Source organism: Physella acuta, unplaced genomic scaffold (assembly GCF_028476545.2).
Source record: "Physella acuta isolate Inbredline_101_S28 unplaced genomic scaffold, ASM2847654v3 ptg000794l, whole genome shotgun sequence".
NCBI classification, from domain to species: domain Eukaryota; kingdom Metazoa; phylum Mollusca; class Gastropoda; family Physidae; genus Physella; species Physella acuta.
The window spans coordinates 247843-268129 of record NW_026732312.1 but is presented as its reverse complement, the minus strand read 5'-3'; the positions used below and the strand labels follow the sequence as shown (position 1 = coordinate 268129).

The following is a 20287-nucleotide window of genomic DNA, read 5'->3' as shown; positions in this document are numbered from 1 at the left end:
TTCAGCCTCAACAGTCCTCTGATCCAGCTATAGCTTGTATTTTGTTTCAATCTTGTTGTCTCCCTTTTGATTATTGAAGTTAGTAATTTTAAAATGCCGAATTGTCTAAACAATCAGATAAAAGTTCGATATTCATGTACTGTCATTCAAGATCTACCACTGCGCCAAATTTCAGCTCAACCGTGTAATAGGAAATGGGCTAAATTTAGATTCTAAGATTTGGCCTACCCACATAGGCCTATATACGGAGCAGCCTAAATTAAAACCTTTAAAAAAAATTCATAAAAAACGTTTTAATAACAAGCTTTTATGTAATGATGCACTAAAAAGTAGAAAATAAATTATACACTACTATTTAAATTACTATAAAGAAAAGCGTGGGTCACTTTAGTATCTATTGGATACCTTTACTAATGTTAAGGAAGACACCCACGCTTTTCTTTATAGTAATTTAAATAGTAGTGTATAATTTATTTTCTACTTTTTAGTGCATCATTACATAAAAGCTTGTTATTAAAACGTTTTTTATGAATTTTTTTTTCAGTACTTTACATGTTTTATCTACAATAGAGTTACATGACTAAAAACCATTGCGCGCCTACTGAATATCACGTTCAGTAGGCGCGCAATGGTTTTTGAACGCAGCCATTACGTGGTCGTGATGGCGCAGCTATTGATGACGCGTGTGGTGTGGTTGGCTAGACATGCCTACTAATTCGGTCCAAATTTTAATTAATTCATAAAAAATCAATTAGGCATCCAATTAAGTCAAATTTAGTTTCAGATTGCATTGTCTTCATGTCTTGACCCACGTGCCAACTGTGAATCGTGTCGGTCAAGTAGAACTGTCCGAATTTTCACTCCTGCGTTTCCGTCTAGACTGACGACTGACGACTGACGACAGAGGAAGTGAGTTAAATAAAAGCTTGTAAAAACACAAGCTCTGAAAAATATCCAAAATAACATGCCCAATTTATTGAAAGACGAACGGATTTTTTTAAAAATGACCAAAATGGAGAAAGAGCTTTCCTTGTGAAAAACAAGCTAAGCTTTAAAAAAATGTAAAAGTCAATGATTGCACACAAACAGTAAACCTAGCAAAATTCTATGAAGTATCAACTTATGGTCATCTTACTTTTTGTTTAAAGATTTTAACAATTAGATTTTTTTTTAAAAATCAAGCTTTCATATTTGATATAGGTTTTGAATGTAAACTATAGAATATTAAGTTGGTTCGAACTGAATGCACAAGAAATGTAATGTAAATGTTATTTTAAAATTATTTCAACAAAATCCAATCAAGCAAAAACTATTTGTACTGCTAAAAGTTAATAGAAATGCTTTTTAAAAATTTACAGTTTATTAATTTAAGTAAACTAGTCTCGTATTAATACTAGTGAACTAGTTAACATCGTGTTTTTGACGTAATCATGGGTTGTTGGGCTTTTGTTTTTGTTTGCAATAAATAAAGATTTATATAACAATATATCTAGCCGATGACAAAAACTTTGGCACATTTTTAAGGTCTACAAAAGGTCTTAATTTAGTAAAGGACAAATGTATACATAATTTTGATATTGCGATATTCGACAGCACTTCCAAGCGTACGACATACATTCTATAAAAAAAAAAAACTAGTGGCGATATTGATGTTATCTCACGCTGACCACGCCACGCAAACTAATTGTTATCTTTGTCTAACATGTACTCAAAACAAAGTGTTCTGTTTACCCGAAAAATGTCGTCTAAATAACGTGCTCTGAAAATGTCAAAAAGAAGTTTTCCTTCCACCATCGACCGAGCTTTGCTTCTCTGCCTGGCTGAAAACGGAACCCTTGCCCTGACTTGACAGTTTAGAGTTGTCCACTGATGTTGTCGTTTTTTCCCTATTCCCGTCGACGTCATAGGCCTTCACCACAGTGCTGACGATAGACGAAGCGCCCTCTTTCGAGCCAGCTTTCGACGCTTTACTTGGTAAATCGGGTTCTATCGGTAAAGGCGCTTCATATTCTTCCTCAACGTCGTCTTTCATTGTAACCGACTGGTTCTGTATAGACGAGGAGATGAAGGTGGTGTTCTTCTCGCGATGTAAGTTTTTCAAAGCCTTCTTCCATTTCCATGGGGCGGTGGTCAACATGGTATAGTACACGCTGCGGTACTCATTTCTTATCGCAGCATAAACAGGGCCGTTGACAAGAGTATTCGCAAAAGACACAAGTGTCGCATAGACTTTCATCGCCTCGACAAGGTGTGGAGGCAAGACTTGTTTTATCTTAAACGGCAAAACCATCAAGAAGGGTGCATCCAGGATTATAAATAGGAACATGAGTGCCAGGGTAATCTTCACGCTGCTTATTTTCGCGCGGAAGGCTTTCCTCTGCTCGCTGGTCCACACGGAGCTCTGTGACTTGAACGACCTCAGCTGACGAAACACGATGAAGGCGATGTGAATGTTGATGAAGGCAGATAACACAATCGCCGAGTAATTGGGCACCAACAGGAACCAGAACAGAAAAGGTTTCGGTAATGTTACGTAGAAATTACATCTCTTGTCCAGATTTGGAATGTTGGGATTGTAATAGTTCCATCCTAAAATCGGAAGCATTGCCTTGACAATTGTGAAAATAACCACTGAAGCCGTTACGTAAATGGCTCTTTTGAAAGTGACCATGTTAGCATACTTCAACGGAAACATGATGGCCAGATAGCGGTCAATGGACAAAAGCATCAGGCAGTAGAGAGAACCATCATTGGTCATCATAGCAGAAGATAGCTTTAATAGACAGAAATATTTGTATCTTGCTATAGTATCCCTTATAGGCAGGGTTGAGTAACACACGATAAAAAAGGGTAGAGTGTAGAAACACGTGCTGAAATCGAAACCAGCGATGGCTAATATGATGACGTTGTTGCTGTTGTAGAAGCCTGGGTAGAGCAGGATGCCACAAAAGACGAGGATGTTGCCAACGATCCCTATAGGCACGAACACGGAAGCGAGGACGATGAAAATATTGTGGGAGAGCACGACTTCCGGGGTGGTCATGATGTCAGTCATGGGCGTGTTGTTACCATGTTGTATCCAAAACATGGCACCGAATCCTGCCATCTTATCTTACTATTTAAACACTTTTCTGAAGTCTGTGTCTCTCTGGATCAAATTAGAATTAGATTGTGCCTTATTAAGACAAAACGTCACCCGTAGATGTTAATGTCATTGTAAGAGGTTAATATATTCTCTCTCATAGTCAGCGGTTAAAAGGTCAAGACTAGATAGATGGACCAACAGCTGTACATAAACACCGTTATAAATAGAGTTCAGACAAAAGAAGGATTCTGTTTACATCACATACCATCAAATCTGAAAGAATAAATTTCAACAAAAAGTAAAATAATCGGAACAATATCGACTGAATCTGTATTTATTTTTATTTATACGGTTTTAAAGCATATTTTCGGCAGAAGAAATATTTTGAATAAAAAAACTGTTAGGATTGATATGGCAGTACAAAAGAAAAATGGAAGAGTTTAACAAATTTGCACGTGTTTTATTTATTGTATTTTTTTAATTACAACAGGCAAACAGTTCATAGAAAAGACCTTTTGAAAAGATGATATAGAATTTTAAATTATTAAGGGTGATAGAGAAATCGGAAAAAAAAATTAGCCCTTACACACATACATACACTTAAAAAATTAATCAATTCTAATTTTGCACGATTACAGTACTTTTTCTATTTTCCGTTTGTGAAAAAAAGATAAAAATTATTGCAAAAATCAAGGCTGTATCCCAACGACACCATGGCCTTACCACACACTTTGTTATTTCCCAACGACACCATGGCCTTACCTCACACTTTGTTATTTCCCAACGACACCATGGCCTTACCTCACACTTTGTTATTTCCCAACGACACCATTTCCTTACCACACACTTTATTGTTATTTCCCAACGACACCATGGCCTTACCACACACTTTATTGTTATTTCCCAACGACACCATCGCCTTACCTCACACTTTGTTATTTCCCAACGACACCATTTCCTTACCACACACTTTATTGTTATTTCCCAACGACACCATGGCCTTACCACACACTTTATTGTTATTTCCCAACAACACCATGGCCTTACCACACACTTTATTGTTATTTCCCAACGACACCATGGCCTTACCACACACTTTATTGTTATTTCCCAACGACACCATCGCCTTACCTCACACTTTGTTATTTCCCAACATCACCATGGCCTTACCGCACACTTTATTATTTCCCAACGACACCATGGCCTTGCCGCATTTGTCATGTGAGATTACTACACCAAGCACTATTACCTAGTCAAGGTCTCAGACTGAGTGATGTTATATTGTATACAATACAGCAGAGACATAGACGAACCAAGGACCTATACCGCTGGTGACGTTATACTTAACATCACAAAGATCTTGATTTAGTGACCCATTCGTTTTCACATGGGATAGTTGTGTCGTTTCATCTAGTGAATTCTAGTGCCATTCTGCTTTTCAAATTACACTACAGCAAAGCCTAAGGAAAACGTACCAGTATCAAGCCACTCAAAAAACAGGAAGATTAAATATTAACAAAGATGGTACTAACAACCGGAAGATTAATTAATTATTAACGAAGATGGTACAGACGATAAAGGTTAAAAGAGAAATAAACAAGTTTAGCTGAACTCGATTATTTTATTTAAATTCGAATCAGGAAATTACTTTAAAAAATTAAACTCATCTATTGTAAAGAAAATGATGATTAGAAATACATCTTTCCAAATATCGATACTACTTAATATGATATCACAACTTACAACGAATTAGATTCTACATCGTTTGCAACATTAAACATCGGAAGGAAGTCTCGAGCTAATTTATGCTTGTGCGTAGAGGTCCATAGTTAGTAGCCAAAAGTGCGCAAAATTTATTATGTCCGAGCGGTCCCAGCTAGGATCGGCACTGGCATTTGAAAAAAACTTCTTTTTTTTAAAGGATAGTGACGTATATAATAATTAAGGCTGGTTATAGCTTTATGTAAATTAACTTGAACAATATAAATAGGTAAGGTTTGACCACCTATTAGTTCACATAGCATCGTCTATGTCGCGACTCAAAAGCATTACAGACACAATTATTGAGCACTAAGCAATTGTATCTGTATCATTCTAGCCATTATTTTTGCTAAAATTCTTTGTATCTACTATTTGGCATTGCTTCTGTTTGTTTTTAAAAACTTGAGTTTAATAGTTCGAAATGGCTTGTTTATATATCTCCATTGCAGCTATTATGTGTTTGATTATCCTTCTTTTTAGTAATCTGTTATTGTAGTTCTCAAACTATTCATTACACGTTTTCCTTTTTATCTAGCAGAGTGAACAATATAAGCATATTAGAACACAAATATTGAGTGCATTTACAAGTGTATAGGTTGAAATATTTCACAATTTGCCTCAGAATTGTATTTATTCTATCAATAAAAAACGTATTAATATATATGTTACGGTCAAAGCCCGAAGTCGGCCAATGCGCGCATTGGCCAATATCGCCTACCATAGGTCGGTCAAAGTCCGAAACTTTGCTTGATTTCGGCCTTTGGCCGGCCAATCCGCAGACTGGCCATGGTGGACCAGCCAAAGTCTGAAATAGCTCTTGATTTCGGCCTTTGGCCGGCCAGTCCGCGGACTGGCCATGGTGGACCGGCCAAAGTCTGAATTTGAAGATCATGAGCAGATTTTTTTTTTATGCCGTAAGGATCATGAAATTAAGTCTTTATTGATTATTCATTAAAGTAAATGACAGAAACATTCAAATATTTTATTGTACTATAGTCTCAATCAACCAATATTATCACTTGTTACAACAAGTTGAACTTTTATGGCATTTAGAATTACATAATAGCTTGTTATTTTTACAGTTTTTACAATTGCAGCGAGTGTAGCCTTGGCCGCCGGTCAATGATTGTGAAGATGCGATGGTTCGTGGTGATTTTTCCTCAGTCCCAACTGACGATAATAAGAGCAGTTTTTCGTGAAGAATTGAAAAACTCACTTCTAGCATACAGTTGGTTTAGAACACTATGTTCCGTTCCTAAATAGTAGAAGGCGCCCTCGACGCTCATGACAACTGCAATGACGCTTCGGGGATCACCGCGACCTCTGTCGACATCTGTTATACGGATGCGTACATTGTCATCCACTTCAGCTTGTTTAAATTTTGTATTTGATGTTTTAAGCATCTTAGCACATTGAGTTTGCAAGCTAGTATGAGCTGCTGACCTGTTGTCCACGAAGTCTTGTTTATAGTGACACAATCTGCAGGGAATATTTCCTCCGTACCCTTCGTCTGCTTCATTGGGTATTCCACGAATAGCATGCACATAGTTGTCGCAGGATCCACAAGAATGGGCTGCACTACAATGTTTTTCACAAACTATACACATTGTTGGCCACATTATTGCCACGGCAGCAGATGTGTTAGCTGAGGATGTCGTTGTATTTATGGTGAACTCCATTTCTTGTTTAATGTTCTTAAGATCTTCTTAAGTAGCTAACTTATCGCTGAAAATAAGAAACTAAAACAAACTTACCTTTTTTAAATAAAAACTTTGGTTGCACATAAGATCTCTTACATTTATTGCGACCAAAGCTTTTTATTAAGTTTGTTTTATTTATTCTCGTTTTTTCACTGCATTTAAATGCTTCTAATTATAAAAGGTTTTTGTGTTTATTTTAATTTCCACATTTTCGCAATTCGTTCTAAATTAAGTTCACACTAGATATCTATAAGCTTCGACTAAAAACATGTGGGTTAAAACCCGATTATTTGTTTGCAATGTCTAAAAGACATTAGCCCGCCCCTTCTCATTAAGCCAAACGTGACAACAGTTCACCCTCTACTCTACAGCGAGCATATTTCGTGATTTAATCTTGTTATCTCCCCTTTTAGTACTTACTATTGTTAAAACTCGCCTTGAAGATTCCGATCTCTAAAAGATAGTTGTCTTCCCTTTCAATGTGGTCGATACTCGAGCAACCAACTGTGACCAAACAACACTCAGTGTGAACTACAGCTCAGCTAGTTAAATCCCCTTTTATTATTGAATATAGTAATCTTGAAGTTAATTTTAATGACTACTCTGATATCTAATTAGATCCTAAAATAGATATCCTTGTATTGTCCTCGAAGAAGTAGGTATTTGGAAAGTTTGAAAGGAATCGGTGCATTAGAAGTGGGTCAAAATTAGGTTGCAAGATTTGTCACAAACCTACGGACATTGCAAAGATCACAGAACTACAGTGATGAGTGGGGTCAGAACTACAGTGAAGAATGGGGTCAGAACTACAGTGAGGAATGGGGGTCAGAACTAGAGTGAGGAATGGGGTCAGAACTAGAGTGAGGAATGGGGTCAGAACTAGAGTGAGGAATGGGGGTCAGAACTAGAGTGAGGAATGGGGTCAGAACTAGAGTGAGGAATGGGGGTCAGAACTAGAGTGAGGAATGGGGTCAGAACTACAGTGATGAGTGGGGTCAGAACTAGAGTGAGGAATGGGGGTCAGAACTACAGTGAGGAATGGGCTCAGAACTACAGTGAGGAATGGGCTCAGAACTACAGTGAGGAATGGGGTCAGAACTACAGTGAGGAATGGGGTCAGAACTACAGTGAGGAATGGGCTCAGAACTACAGTGAGGAATGGGGTCAGAACTACAGTGAGAAGTGGGGTCAGAACTACAGTGAGAAGTGGGGTCAGAACTACAGTGAGAAGTGGGGTCAGAACTACAGTGAGGAATGGGGTCAGAACTACAGTGAGGAATGGGGTCAGAACTACAGTGAGGAATGGGGTCAGAACTACAGTGAGAAGTGGGGTCAGAACTACAGTGAGAAGTGGGGTCAGAACTACAGTGAGAAGTGGGGTCAGAACTACAGTGAGGAATGGGGTCAGAACTACAGTGAGGAATGGGGTCAGAACTACAGTGAGGAATGGGGTCAGAACTACAGTGAGAAGTGGGGTCAGAACTACAGTGAGAAGTGGGGTCAGAACTACAGTGAGAAGTGGGGTCAGAACTACAGTGAGGAATGGGGTCAGAACTACAGTGAGGAATGGGGTCAGAACTACAGTGAGATGGCTCAGAATCGCTTGGTGTTGGGTATCGTGAGGGGTTGGTAGTAGACACATATACCTAGAGAAAGCATCTAAAACCACTAAGTTTAGAATTCGTGAGAGATGGAGGTCACAACCTGATATTGTAGTTTGCATAGGAGCAGAGTTTCCTCCAGGCATCTCTTCGGGGGGGCTTTGCCCCCCCCCCCCCCCCCGAAAAAATTTTACCGCCCCCCCCCCCCCGAACGAAATGAAATTTATATAATTTATATAGAAAATATATACTTTTAATAATGTCCGCCCCCCCCCCCCCCCCCAAAGAAAGTTTACCGCCCCCCCCCGAAAATTTCAAGTGCCCCCCCCCCCCCCCCCCCCGGAGAAAAAAGTCTGGAAGAAACACTGCATAGGAGCCGGAGATATTTAGTGGGTGGGACATCAGGCCATCAAGTTGAGAACTAAATGGTTATAAAATAAGCAAAATACAATAGCATAACAAACTATTTTGTGTCATCGACCACGTTGCCCAAAAAAAAACATAAAGAAAACAATAAAAAAAATGAATCATTTATTACAAATTGCGTAATATTATTTGTAACAAAAACAACAGTAAGCCAACAAAGTATTTGAGAAAAATAATGTGATAAAACCATCCATACAACACTGAAGCAATATAGAGCCCCACAGCATTGACGATACATCGACCCACAAAACACTGAAGCAATATAGACCCACAAAACACTGAAGCAATATAGACCCACAAAACAATGAAGCAATATAGACCCACAAAACACTGAAGCAATATATACCCACAAAACACTGAAGCAATATAGACCCCCACAGCCATAAAGTGACAGAGACGTTTCATATCAAATTGAAACTGAGTTGTTCTCTAACAAACGACTGTTTCTTTCTTGAGTCTGAAAGGTGTTTGTGTCTTCCATACCTAAGGAATGCGTGCCTTGATACAGTTTTCTTAACCTCCGTTTCCATTTCCAAGGGGGGTTGACCAGCATGACCCAGAACACAAGTCTGTACTCTTTGGTTATCGCGGCATAGACAGGGCCGTTCATAACGGAGTTCAAAGCCAGGAGGATAATCGTGTAGGTCTTGATCACCTCAAGGACGTGTTCTGAGAAGACTTTAAACAGCCGTAAAGGCAGAACGCAGATGTATGGCATTGTGAAGATAATGAACAGACACATCAGCGAAAGTGTGATTTTAACACCGCTTAGCCTAGCCTTAAACTCTTCCTTCTGCTCATCGGTCCACAGGTAACTTTGATGCTTGAAGGATCTCATCTGGCGAAAGGCTATGACAGCGATGTGAATATTGACGGCGATAGAGATTAAGATGGCCGTGATGTTGGGTATCATAAAAAACCAAGTCAGTAAAGGCTTGGGGAGTGTGTTGTAAAAGTTGCAACGCTCGTTTAAGTTCGTTATGGTGGCGTTGTAGTTGTTCCAGCCAAACATCGGAAACGCTGCTGTAGCCATGGAATACGCAACGACCCCCACAGTAACGTAGATCGTGCGGTTAACAGTAATCCACATGTGATACTTCAACGGAAATTTGATCGCCAGGTATCTGTCGATGGACATGAGCATCAAGCCGTATAAAGCACCAGCATAGCAGACCAATCCGTTGACTAATTTCCACAGGCACAGATGTTTGTTCTCCGCGATGTAGTCCATCGTGGCGTCGGTGTAGCAAAGGAGGAAGAGAGGCACACACATGGCCGCCATGAGAACGTCAAACACAGCGATGGCTAACTTGATGATGTTGCTGCTGTTGTAGAACCCAGGGTAGAGAAGGATCCCGCAGATGACCAGAATGTTCGAGAGAATCCCCAACGGAATGATGAAGATCCCGACAATAATGGAGACGTAATGGGATAGCTTCACTTCTGGTGTATTGTAAATGTCAACATTGAGTCTATTCTGCCCTTCAGACATTTTATCATTTCGTTCTGAATTTCGTCGTCTGCATATTTTAGAATTCAGGATTTGTTCTCAATAATGTAATTCAAAATTTGTTAACAGCTTCCGAATAAACATCTAGTTGTAGTACCCTGTCAAGGGAAGACAATACTTTAAATGTTGGAAATAATTTTAAAATGGATTTAAATGCTAATTAGCAAATAACTTCTGAAACATCAAGATATATTGATTTGTAGGGAAAACCATTTTTTACAACAAAAATAACTAGTCGAACCCATTTCGTTGACTTATCACTCAAGAAGTTATATAATTGTAGTAATATACACAATCTAAAAAATAAAACAGACGAGTCCAGCAATTCGTCCAACACACCTAGTCCGACACACCTAGTCCATCACACTTGGTCCAACACACCTGTTCCAACACACTTAGACCAACACATCTAGTCCAACACACTTAGCCCAACACACTTAGTCCAACACACTTAGTCCAACACACTTAGTCCAACACACTTAGTCCAACACCTGGTCCAACACACTTAGTCCAACACACCTGGTCCAACACACTTAGTCCAACACACTTAGTCCAACACACTTAGTCCAACACACTTAGTCCAACACACTTGGTCCAACACACTTAGTCCAACACACCTTGTCCAACACACCTTGTCCAACACACTTAGTCCAACACACCTAGTCCAACACACCTAGTCCAACACACCTAGTCCAACACACCTAGTCCAACACACTTAGTCCAACACACTTAGTCCAACACACTTAGTCCAACACACCTAGTCCAACACACCTAGTCCAACACACCTAGTCCAACACACCTAGTCCAACACACCTAGTCCAACACACCTAATCCATTTAAATGCTAATTAGCAAATAACTTCTGAAACATCAAGATATATTGATTTGTAGGGAAAACCATTTTTTACAACAAAAATAACTAGTCGAACCCATTTCGTTGACTTATCACTCAAGAAGTTATATAATTGTAGTAATATACACAATCTAAAAAATAAAACAGACGAGTCCAGCAATTCGTCCAACACACCTAGTCCGACACACCTAGTCCATCACACTTGGTCCAACACACCTGTTCCAACACACTTAGACCAACACACCTAGTCCAACACACTTAGCCCAACACACTTAGTCCAACACACTTAGTCCAACACACTTAGTCCAACACACTTAGTCCAACACCTGGTCCAACACACTTAGTCCAACACACCTGGTCCAACACACTTAGTCCAACACTTAGTCCAACACACTTAGTCCAACACACTTAGTCCAACACACTTAGTCCAACACACTTAGTCCAACACACTTAGTCCAACACACTTGGTCCAACACACTTAGTCCAACACACCTTGTCCAACACACCTTGTCCAACACACTTAGTCCAACACACCTAGTCCAACACACCTAGTCCAACACACCTAGTCCAACACACCTAGTCCAACACACTTAGCCCAACACACTTAGTCCAACACACTTAGTCCAACACACCTAGTCCAACACACCTAGTCCAACACACCTAGTCCAACACACCTAGTCCAACACACCTAATCCAACACACCTAGTCCAACACCTAGTCCAACACACTTAGTCCAACACGCCTAGTCCAACACGCCTAGTCCAACACACCTAGTCCAACACACCTTGTCCAACACAGCTAGTCCAACACACTTAGTCCAACACACCTAGTCCAACCCTTAGTCCAACACACCTGGTTCAACACACCTGGTCCAACACACTTAGTCCAACACATTTAGTCCACCACTCAATTGAACACACTTCAGTCCAATTGTCTGCCAATCCTATTTCGCTATACCTAATAGTTAAGAACCCAATTTTGTAAAACGCTTTCATACACTCATATAACGGCGTCGCATGGTCGGTGGGCACCTCACGGTGTCAACCCCCCCCCCACCACCAAATAATAAAAGTATAGGCTATATATATATATATATATATATATATATATATATATATATATATATATATATATATATATATATATATATATATATATATAAATATATATATATATATATATATATATATATATATATATATACATATATATATATATATATATATATATATATATATATATATATATATAGCCAATAGATGTCAACCCTCTCCCATTTTGCCAAATCACGTGAATTTGTGAACACATCATTTTATTTCAAGTGGAACAAAGCAACTTTTCATGGTTTTCTCGATAGTTAGCAGGTTTACGTCATAGAGCGTCCACCCCTTTCCGGATCGTTAACTAAAAATTAAAAGACTTTTTAACTCTAATTATTCGTTAATTGAACTGGCAAAAAGCATTTTTTTCTATGTATTTTGCAATTTTTTGTCTTGGTCGTCTCCCAATTAGTGTCACCCGGTGCGGTCCGCCCCCCCCCCCCTCCCCGCCCGTATGCGCTCATACTTTAACACATGCAAGTAGCTAGAGCTTCTAGGCAAATATTCTCCTGCATACAGTATTCATTTGCAAGTAGCTAGAGCTTCTAGACAAATATTCTCATGCACACATGCATACTTTAACTTATATAAGTAGGCAAATATTCTCATGTAAACACTAAACAAACACTTTTCCTCCAGACTTAACTGTATCAGCAAGCTAGGGTCTACATATGTGTAGCTTATAACACATCCAACTATGTGACAATGCAGAGCTAGAGAATTCTCTGTCAGCCTTTCGTTAGTTTCATGTATGTACTTTTTATAAAGAAAGCCACATAGAATTTATAAACACAGGAAGTATTGCACGACTCATTTATTTTGTTTTTGTTCAGAAGTGCGCAAATTTACTTTGAATGACAAAAAACTTATTAGAAACTTTGGTATTTAGGATATTTTAAGATATTTTGCTGCTATTAAAAACATCTATTAAAAACTTTCATGCGGGTGGCACGGGTTCTAGACATATCACGTCAATGTTTAAAAAAAAATTATAAGTGAATGATAAATCTGAACTTGGCGGGATACAGGGCAGATGAAGTAGAGTTCATCTGTTTCTTTGTCCTAAGCATATGAAGGGATAGTGTGGTCAGAGACATGCTCGGCCGGAATCGTTTTTTTAAACGATAAAAACAGGTTGTCTGAGACTTGGCGGGACACTGGGCAGGTGAAGTAGAGTTGAGTAGGTCACCTGTGAAGTCATATATGAAGGGATAGTGTAGTCAGACCTATGCTCAGCCGGTGACTTGTTACATACTTACATATTACATTTTTGGGCCTGTGTGACTTGTTACATGCTTACATATTACATGTTTTAACAATATTTTCTATTGGTTGCTTATTGAAAAGAAATGACAGCAAACAAAGAAAAATCGCTAAACCGGTTCGTGTATGCCTACTATTTGATAGCTCTAATAGATCTGTTAGCACGTGCAAAGAACGTGTGAAAAAACACCTAACTGACCACACATTTGAACTGGCAATAGGTGATATTGCTAATGGTGCCATCTCAGTCTCGTGGCGAACCTACGTATTTTAGACTATCAAAAACAATACATCCATAAACAAATTTATCTACGAATAGTGACAACGTCAAAGTTTTTTTCAAACAATACAATTTATTCATACTCGTGAAAGCTCATTGGAAATACATAGAGTAAACAAACTATGCTTATGTATCAGAGATTCCTGGTTTTATTTGCAAATGGTCAAACGATGCTGGCTTCTCCTCGGGGCTGCCGTGCGAATGTTTGTTTTTAAAAGGCGTTAAAATTATAGAACTAACCCTAAAAGACTTGCCGTGCGAGTCGGCTTTATCGACTGATGACGATACGCCATCCACGCCGCTGAAAGAAGAATGTCTCACTTTAGAGCCGGCTTCTGATTTTTGTTCATTGCCGTCAAAAATGACTTCGTCTTCGTATTCCTTTAAAGCGGCCGTCATCTCAGTGTGCTGTGACGTAGCTGTGGCGAAGCTGGTGTTGTTCAATCGATAGAGCCCTCGCAGGTTTCTTTGCCAGTTCCACGGGTAGGTGGCTAGCATGGTGAGGTACACCTGGCGGTATTCGGTTTTCATTACCGCATAGACGCAGCCGTTGACGATGGAGTTACCAAAAAGTGGGATTAGCGTGTACATCTTTATCGCCTCCACGGTGTTCTCCGGGAAAACTTTAAACATCTTAAATGGAAGAACGGACAGGTAGGGCGCCGTGAATAAAATAAACAAACACATCAGTGCTAGAGTAATTTTGACAGAGCTCATTCTCGCACTAAAGTTGCGCTTCTGTTCATGCGTCCACAGTATGCTTTCTACTTTAAAGGATCTCATCTGTCGAAATACGACGATGCCGATATGAAAATTAACCACAATGGATATGACTATAGCGGCGTTGTTAGGAATGAAAAACATATATGTCAATAAAAATCGGGGAAGAGTTCCGTAAAAATAACACTTCTTGTGATGGTCAGTAATGGCTGGGTTGTAGTTGTTCCATCCCATCAAAGGCAGAGCGGCGGTGCTAAATATAAAGCAAATAACTGTCATAGTTATATAGACACACCTTCTATATGTAATCCAGATATGATATCTGAAAGGAAACATTATAGCCAGATAGCGGTCTACAGAAAGTAGCATTAGACAGTACAGAGATCCAGCGTAAGAGATGAGAGGACTGACTAGTTTCAGCACACACAAGTGTCTATTGTTAGCGATGATGTACTTGGTCGGTGAGACGTAACACATGATGTACATGGGGAGACACTCGGCTCCCATGAAGAAGTCAAAGACGGCTATGGCCATCAAGATGACGTTGCTGTTGTTGTAGAAACCAGGGTAGAGCAGGATGCCGAAGAAGACAAGTAGGTTCCCGACGACAGCTAATGGGATGAAAATTATCGCTGCAACAATGAAAACCATGCGAGCTACTATCACTTCGGGGGAGTCGAAATCGTGAATTACGGACGTGTTTTGTACAAACTCATCGAAATATACAAAGATGAAGGGGTCAGATTCCATATCTAATGCTCACCTTGAGCAGTAGTCGATGCGCTTGTTTGTTCTCGTATATTCTTTAGTTCTCCTGCAACAAATATTTAATCAATAAAGTAAGCAAAAATGGATTTGTAGTCTTATATAAGGAATCTACATTAATATTTGTATATTTTTAAATGAATGTTGTTAATGTGATTATGAAATATTATTTATTTATACTTTTACACAATTTAAAAGAAACAAATTTTAACTATTTATTTATTATTATTGAGATACAACTTCCACTTTTGAAAAAAGATTTTGACGTTAATGCAAAATTGGCACCCAAACAGACTTTCTCAAGGTTTGATATGGTACCATGAATCATGTAAAAAGTATTCAAAGCAAACGCTTATCATTACTTTACCAAGAACTCGAGACAGAGAACTGACAACTAGATGAAAAGAAACATTCTCTTCATCAACAAACGGACTAAATCCAACGACAAATTAAGCAAGTTTCACTTGAAATGATTTTTCTCACTTTAAAACGATCTTGATTTTAACCTGGGGAGTTCGAAAGACAATGTACCTTTATATTTCATGTATTACAACTTACAGCTATAATTTATGTAAGTACTATCAAGATGAGCCGGGGGACGTCATCTGTAATAGATTGTAATTTTTATTATGATACACTGGACGATGAAACCATGCTGACGTATCTAGTCTTTATTCAGCTACCGGAAGACACATGACATACAAGGGACATCACTCAAAACAACATTATAAATATAAGACTAATACAAGAAGAGTGACTTCACAATTCTCAATATATTACATCGTCATGCCTAGTTAAAACAAGTTTGATTGTGGGTTTTTTTCTGTTACTGAAAATACAAAACAAATAAGATAACCCTGTGGATGTCTGACAAAAACAATCAATTAGTCACGGTACACTGATCACGACTTTGAAATGATGTCATCGCCTGTTTGATAGTCCAATCAGTTTGATGCTGTCATGGCGTCTCTTCAGGGGAGCTCTGCCACCCCCCCCCCCCGAAGAAAGTCTACCGCCACCCCGAACGAAACGGTATTTAAATAGAAAATATATACTTTAAACAGTGTCCGCCCACCCCCCTCGGAAATTTTAGTCCGCCCCCCCCCCACCGAAAATTTAAGTGCCCCCCCCCCCCCCGGAGAAAAACGTCTAGAAGGAACACTGCTTGGAACATCGACTTAACAGAATAGTAACGGACTCTAGCAGAGAAAGTCTCTAGGTTCCATTAAATTTATTTAAACCGTGTGGGGTGTTTTTTAAATAAATGTGGGTAAAGAAACTTGATTGGGAAGATTATATCGTACTTTACTAACACTAACTTGTACATTTTTTTTATGTTTTTAGTGTCTTCGCTAATAAAACAACAGTTTTAAAAAGCCAAGAGCATTTTATTCTAATTTTTGCATTCAAATGAAAATAAACATCGCGAGTGGACTTAAAAAATAAAGATGTAAGTTTAATAAAATGTTTACAGGTCCAGTTTTGAGTGTAAATTCTACCAAAGTGGGGTTTTCAAAAATACAGTCTCCGGGTATCTTTAAAGCCAATCAAAATTTCTTACAAAGAGAAATTTCATGTTAGAAATCTGAGTAGGTGTAAATAGAAATGTTACTTTACGGCTGTTGTTTTTTATTTGTTTTTTAAAGGCCACTATGTAATGTAGGTAGTTTATCAAACTCAGTGGATCTAGATTCTAGATCTAGAAACCTTCCGACTTAAAATATTTTTAAAATAACCCTAGCGCACCTCTTGATCCTAGATCTAAATAACAGCCTATAGATCTACGTGTTATAAAAGGACAGAGCAAATTTAGAGCTTTACCAATGAAAGCGTTACAATACCTTATGATCTAGATTCCATATTGTTTCATCTAAATAAAATTTTGAGCTTAAACTTTAATCAAGATAGATCTAGTAAATAGGCTAAAATCTATATCCTTTTCTTTTAAGTATAGCATATTTTAAAATGGTGCACTAGTATAAGTGTCGACTATATTTAGCATCAAATAGCGCGCAATTGTAATGGACACCAGCGAGTTGACGAGATTCCTTCCGTAATGTTGTTGACATGGAATAAAAATGTGCTTTTTACTTTCTCGTATATACGAAGTATAGAGAAAGTCTTGTAATCGTGCAAAAAAAAAAATCGAGATTTTTACAAATCTCGACGTTTTACACATCACTGATACGGAAAAACATAATTTTGCAATCTTGTCCGTAAGTCTGTGTGTCTGTCTGTCTGTCTGTCTGTCCGTGTGTAAACACGATAACTTGAGTACCGTTACAGCTAGGTTGATGAAATTTCATATATAAGTATTTTATCAAAATCGTAGATCCGTATCAACTTTTGAGCCATTTCCGATAACCGGAAGTGGTACTTTTCCTACTTTGAGTTTTTCAAAAGCCTATAACTTGAGTACTATTTCAGATAGATAAATGAAATTTCACGCGTAAGTAAAAGATCTAATTCTCTACCTTCTGTTAAATTTTGAGTCATTTCCGTTCACCGGAAGTAGTAATTTACGCTACTTCCGATTTCTCAAAAAACGAATGTAAATTTTTAAAGTACTAATAATATTGCGCACTATTATGCACTTTTTTATTTGGCGTTCACTTGGTGTGCATTTTTTTGTCCACGAGTTTTTATTCTATTTTTAAAACTTTAAGTATTTAAAATGGATTAAAAATCATGTCTATAGCCCGAGTTCCCATCCCCTGTTATTTTATATTAGAATGTTCGAGAAAGTTTTGGGGAGATCACTCCCGGTTTATTCCTTTTTTACTTTCAAGTAATGGCATGGTCGAGTTGACGAGAATCCTTCCATTATTAATGTTGACATGGATAAAAATCATGATTTGACTTTCTTGTAATCGATGTATAGAGGAAGTATTGTAATCGTGCAAAAAAAAATCGAGATTTTTAAAAATGTCGACAATTTACACATCCCTCAGTCGGAAAAAACTTAGTTTGCAAGTTTGTCCGTATGTCTCTCTCTCTCTCTCTCTCTCTCTCTCTGTATGTATGTATGTGTGCGTGTGTGTGTGTGTGTGTGTGTCTTTGAACACGATAACACGATAACACTGGAAGAAACACGATAACAGTTACAGCTAGGTTGATGAAATTTCATAAATAATTATTATATCAAATTTTTAGTTCTGTTTCAACTTTTCAACAATTTCCGGAAACCAGAGTTGGAACTTTTTCAAAAGCCTATAACTTGAGTACTGTTTCTGATAGATAGACGGAATTTCACTTATAGGTATGTGACCTACTTAGGTCTAGTAATGTTTTATTTTTAGTTTGACATTTGTTATAATACCATATATGGTCTGTGGTGCAATAACCGGTTTTTTTCCGCTGTCTTACTAAGAGAGTCTTAGACTCAGAAATTTTCCATCGAGAGATGATTGATTGTTTCAGACCAGATGACCACCCCAACCAATGGTCTTATGATTTGAAGGTGACCTTCCATGTTACTTAAGTCTATAAATAGATCGCCCACAGGTGTCTCGCAGCAGTTACTTGACTACACGTCGTTGAGAGACCTAAGCCCTGTGTGTTGCCGTTTAGTACTAATACTAAGTTGTTAAATAGCATATTCATATATTTCTTGTGGTTAAGAAATTCTTTATGCTTATAGCAGTGTTATGTATACAGTGGTGATTTTTCTGAAGTGTTAAAACTGTGATAGTGTATCATACTATTTATTCCCACGAATTGTAAGTTGGGTTTTGATCATTCTGTATATCCATTTTATTCTTGTATAAATCTAGTGTTCTGCCACGACTTTGTACACTTATTACAAGTTATATGCAGATTAAAGGTTTTGTTGGCATCATTAGTTTCTCTAGTGTTTCCCCTAGACATCCATTACGAGTTCTAGCAAGCTAGTGTGTCAACTTTCTTTTATTTAGGCTTGTCGCCATCTGTGTGTAACCAGTTATACGAATCCGGGAGCGTTCGCCATCTATCTGGCTGATAGATTGGTGTCCGTTACAAAGTGGGGGCTCGTCTGGGATGTAATCTGTTGTGAGAGTTGTTGGTTTAAATATTTAAACACTAGTTTCAGTTCTAGTTAGTTGTTTCTTAACCCAGTGGTGCTGTGTTAAAAACCGCTCAAGGCTAGAGTTATCTAGGTCAGGTAGCCAGACGTGTCGCGTCCTAGATTTAAGGTCAAGTTCATAGCATAGCGTTGGGCTGTGTTAAATTTAGGATTGTTTTGATTTTGAAACTAGTTGAAATGGAGTCTTTCTTGTTAAATCCCACAGTTGAGGAAGTAGAGAAGTTAAGTAGGAAAGTTTTGATTAGTGTTGTAAAGGAATTGAAGTTGGATTATTCTGTCACTCAGAAATCAGAAGTGTTAAGAGATAAAATTATTGTTCATTTTATCAATGAAGGTGTGTTCGAAGAGAGTTTGTTGGCTGGGGTGATACTCCGGGAGGAGAAACCTCTAGAGAAGGTAGAATTAGAAGCTAGAATTGCTTTAGAGAAGGCTTTAAAAGAACAGGAGTTAGAGGCTAAAATTGCTTTAGATAAGAGGAGGTTGGAATTAGAATTTGGTAAAATTAGTGGTGATGTCACTACTATAGTGGATCCTAATAAGTTGTCGGTGGGGCAGGTGATTGCCAAATTTGGGAAATTAGTTCCTAAATTTAATGAAATAGATTTGGTTGTCTTCTTTAACTCATTTGAGAGTTTAGCGAAGGCATGTGAATGGCCCGAAACTTCCATTACTGCTTTATTGAGCACGGTTCTTACAGGAAAAGCTGCAACCACATATCAGGCACTCTCTCACGACGTTCAAACTAACTATGGGCTGGTCAAGACTGCCATTTTGAAGGCCTACGAATTGACTCCAGAGGCCTATCGGATAAAATTCCGAGCACTCCGCAAGCTACCCACTCAATCATATGTGGAATTTCTCTTTGAAAAAGAGAAAATTTTCTCAAGGTGGCTAAACTCTGAGGAAGTTTCAGAGTTTGAGAAACTAAAATCACTTGTCTTGAGGGAGGAATTCCTAAAGTCTCTGCCTGAAGACATACGACTACACATCCTGGATAACAAGATAGTCGACATCCAGAAGGCTGCTGAGTCGGCTGACACATATACGTTGGTGCATAAGAAACCACCAGTGTCAGGAAACCGCCTCAACCCCGTGCTTCCCCTTTTTGGCAACAGTCCCCCTGTTGGCCAACACTTGAAGGCGTTACAGTCCAGAGAGAAG

General features: G+C 38.4%; 4 protein-coding genes across 4 annotated transcripts; 1 reads left to right on the top strand and 3 right to left on the bottom strand.

The window, feature by feature from the left end:
- Nucleotides 1-1234: 1234 nt before the first annotated feature.
- Nucleotides 1235-4875, bottom strand: LOC131951044 (adenosine receptor A2b-like). Its single transcript, XM_059313311.1, has 2 exons — nt 4829-4875; nt 1235-3358 (listed from the first exon to the last, which is right to left on the bottom strand). The coding sequence occupies exon 2, from the start codon at nt 3104-3106 to the stop codon at nt 1769-1771; it is 1338 nt and encodes a 445-aa protein (XP_059169294.1). The 5' UTR covers nt 3107-3358; nt 4829-4875; the 3' UTR covers nt 1235-1768.
- A 2611-nt stretch (nt 4876-7486) lies between these two features.
- LOC131951035 (trinucleotide repeat-containing gene 6A protein-like) lies at nt 7487-8179 on the top strand. The gene has a single exon (XM_059313300.1). It carries the CDS (start codon nt 7487-7489, stop codon nt 8177-8179), a length of 693 nt encoding a protein of 230 aa, XP_059169283.1.
- An 800-nt stretch (nt 8180-8979) lies between these two features.
- LOC131951034 (adenosine receptor A1-like) lies at nt 8980-10065 on the bottom strand. Its single transcript, XM_059313299.1, has one exon. It carries the CDS (start codon nt 10063-10065, stop codon nt 8980-8982), a length of 1086 nt encoding a protein of 361 aa, XP_059169282.1.
- A 3636-nt stretch (nt 10066-13701) lies between these two features.
- Nucleotides 13702-14949, bottom strand: LOC131951005 (adenosine receptor A1-like). The gene has a single exon (XM_059313248.1). The coding sequence runs from the start codon at nt 14947-14949 to the stop codon at nt 13705-13707; it is 1245 nt and encodes a 414-aa protein (XP_059169231.1). The 3' UTR covers nt 13702-13704.
- Nucleotides 14950-20287: the final 5338 nt, after the last annotated feature.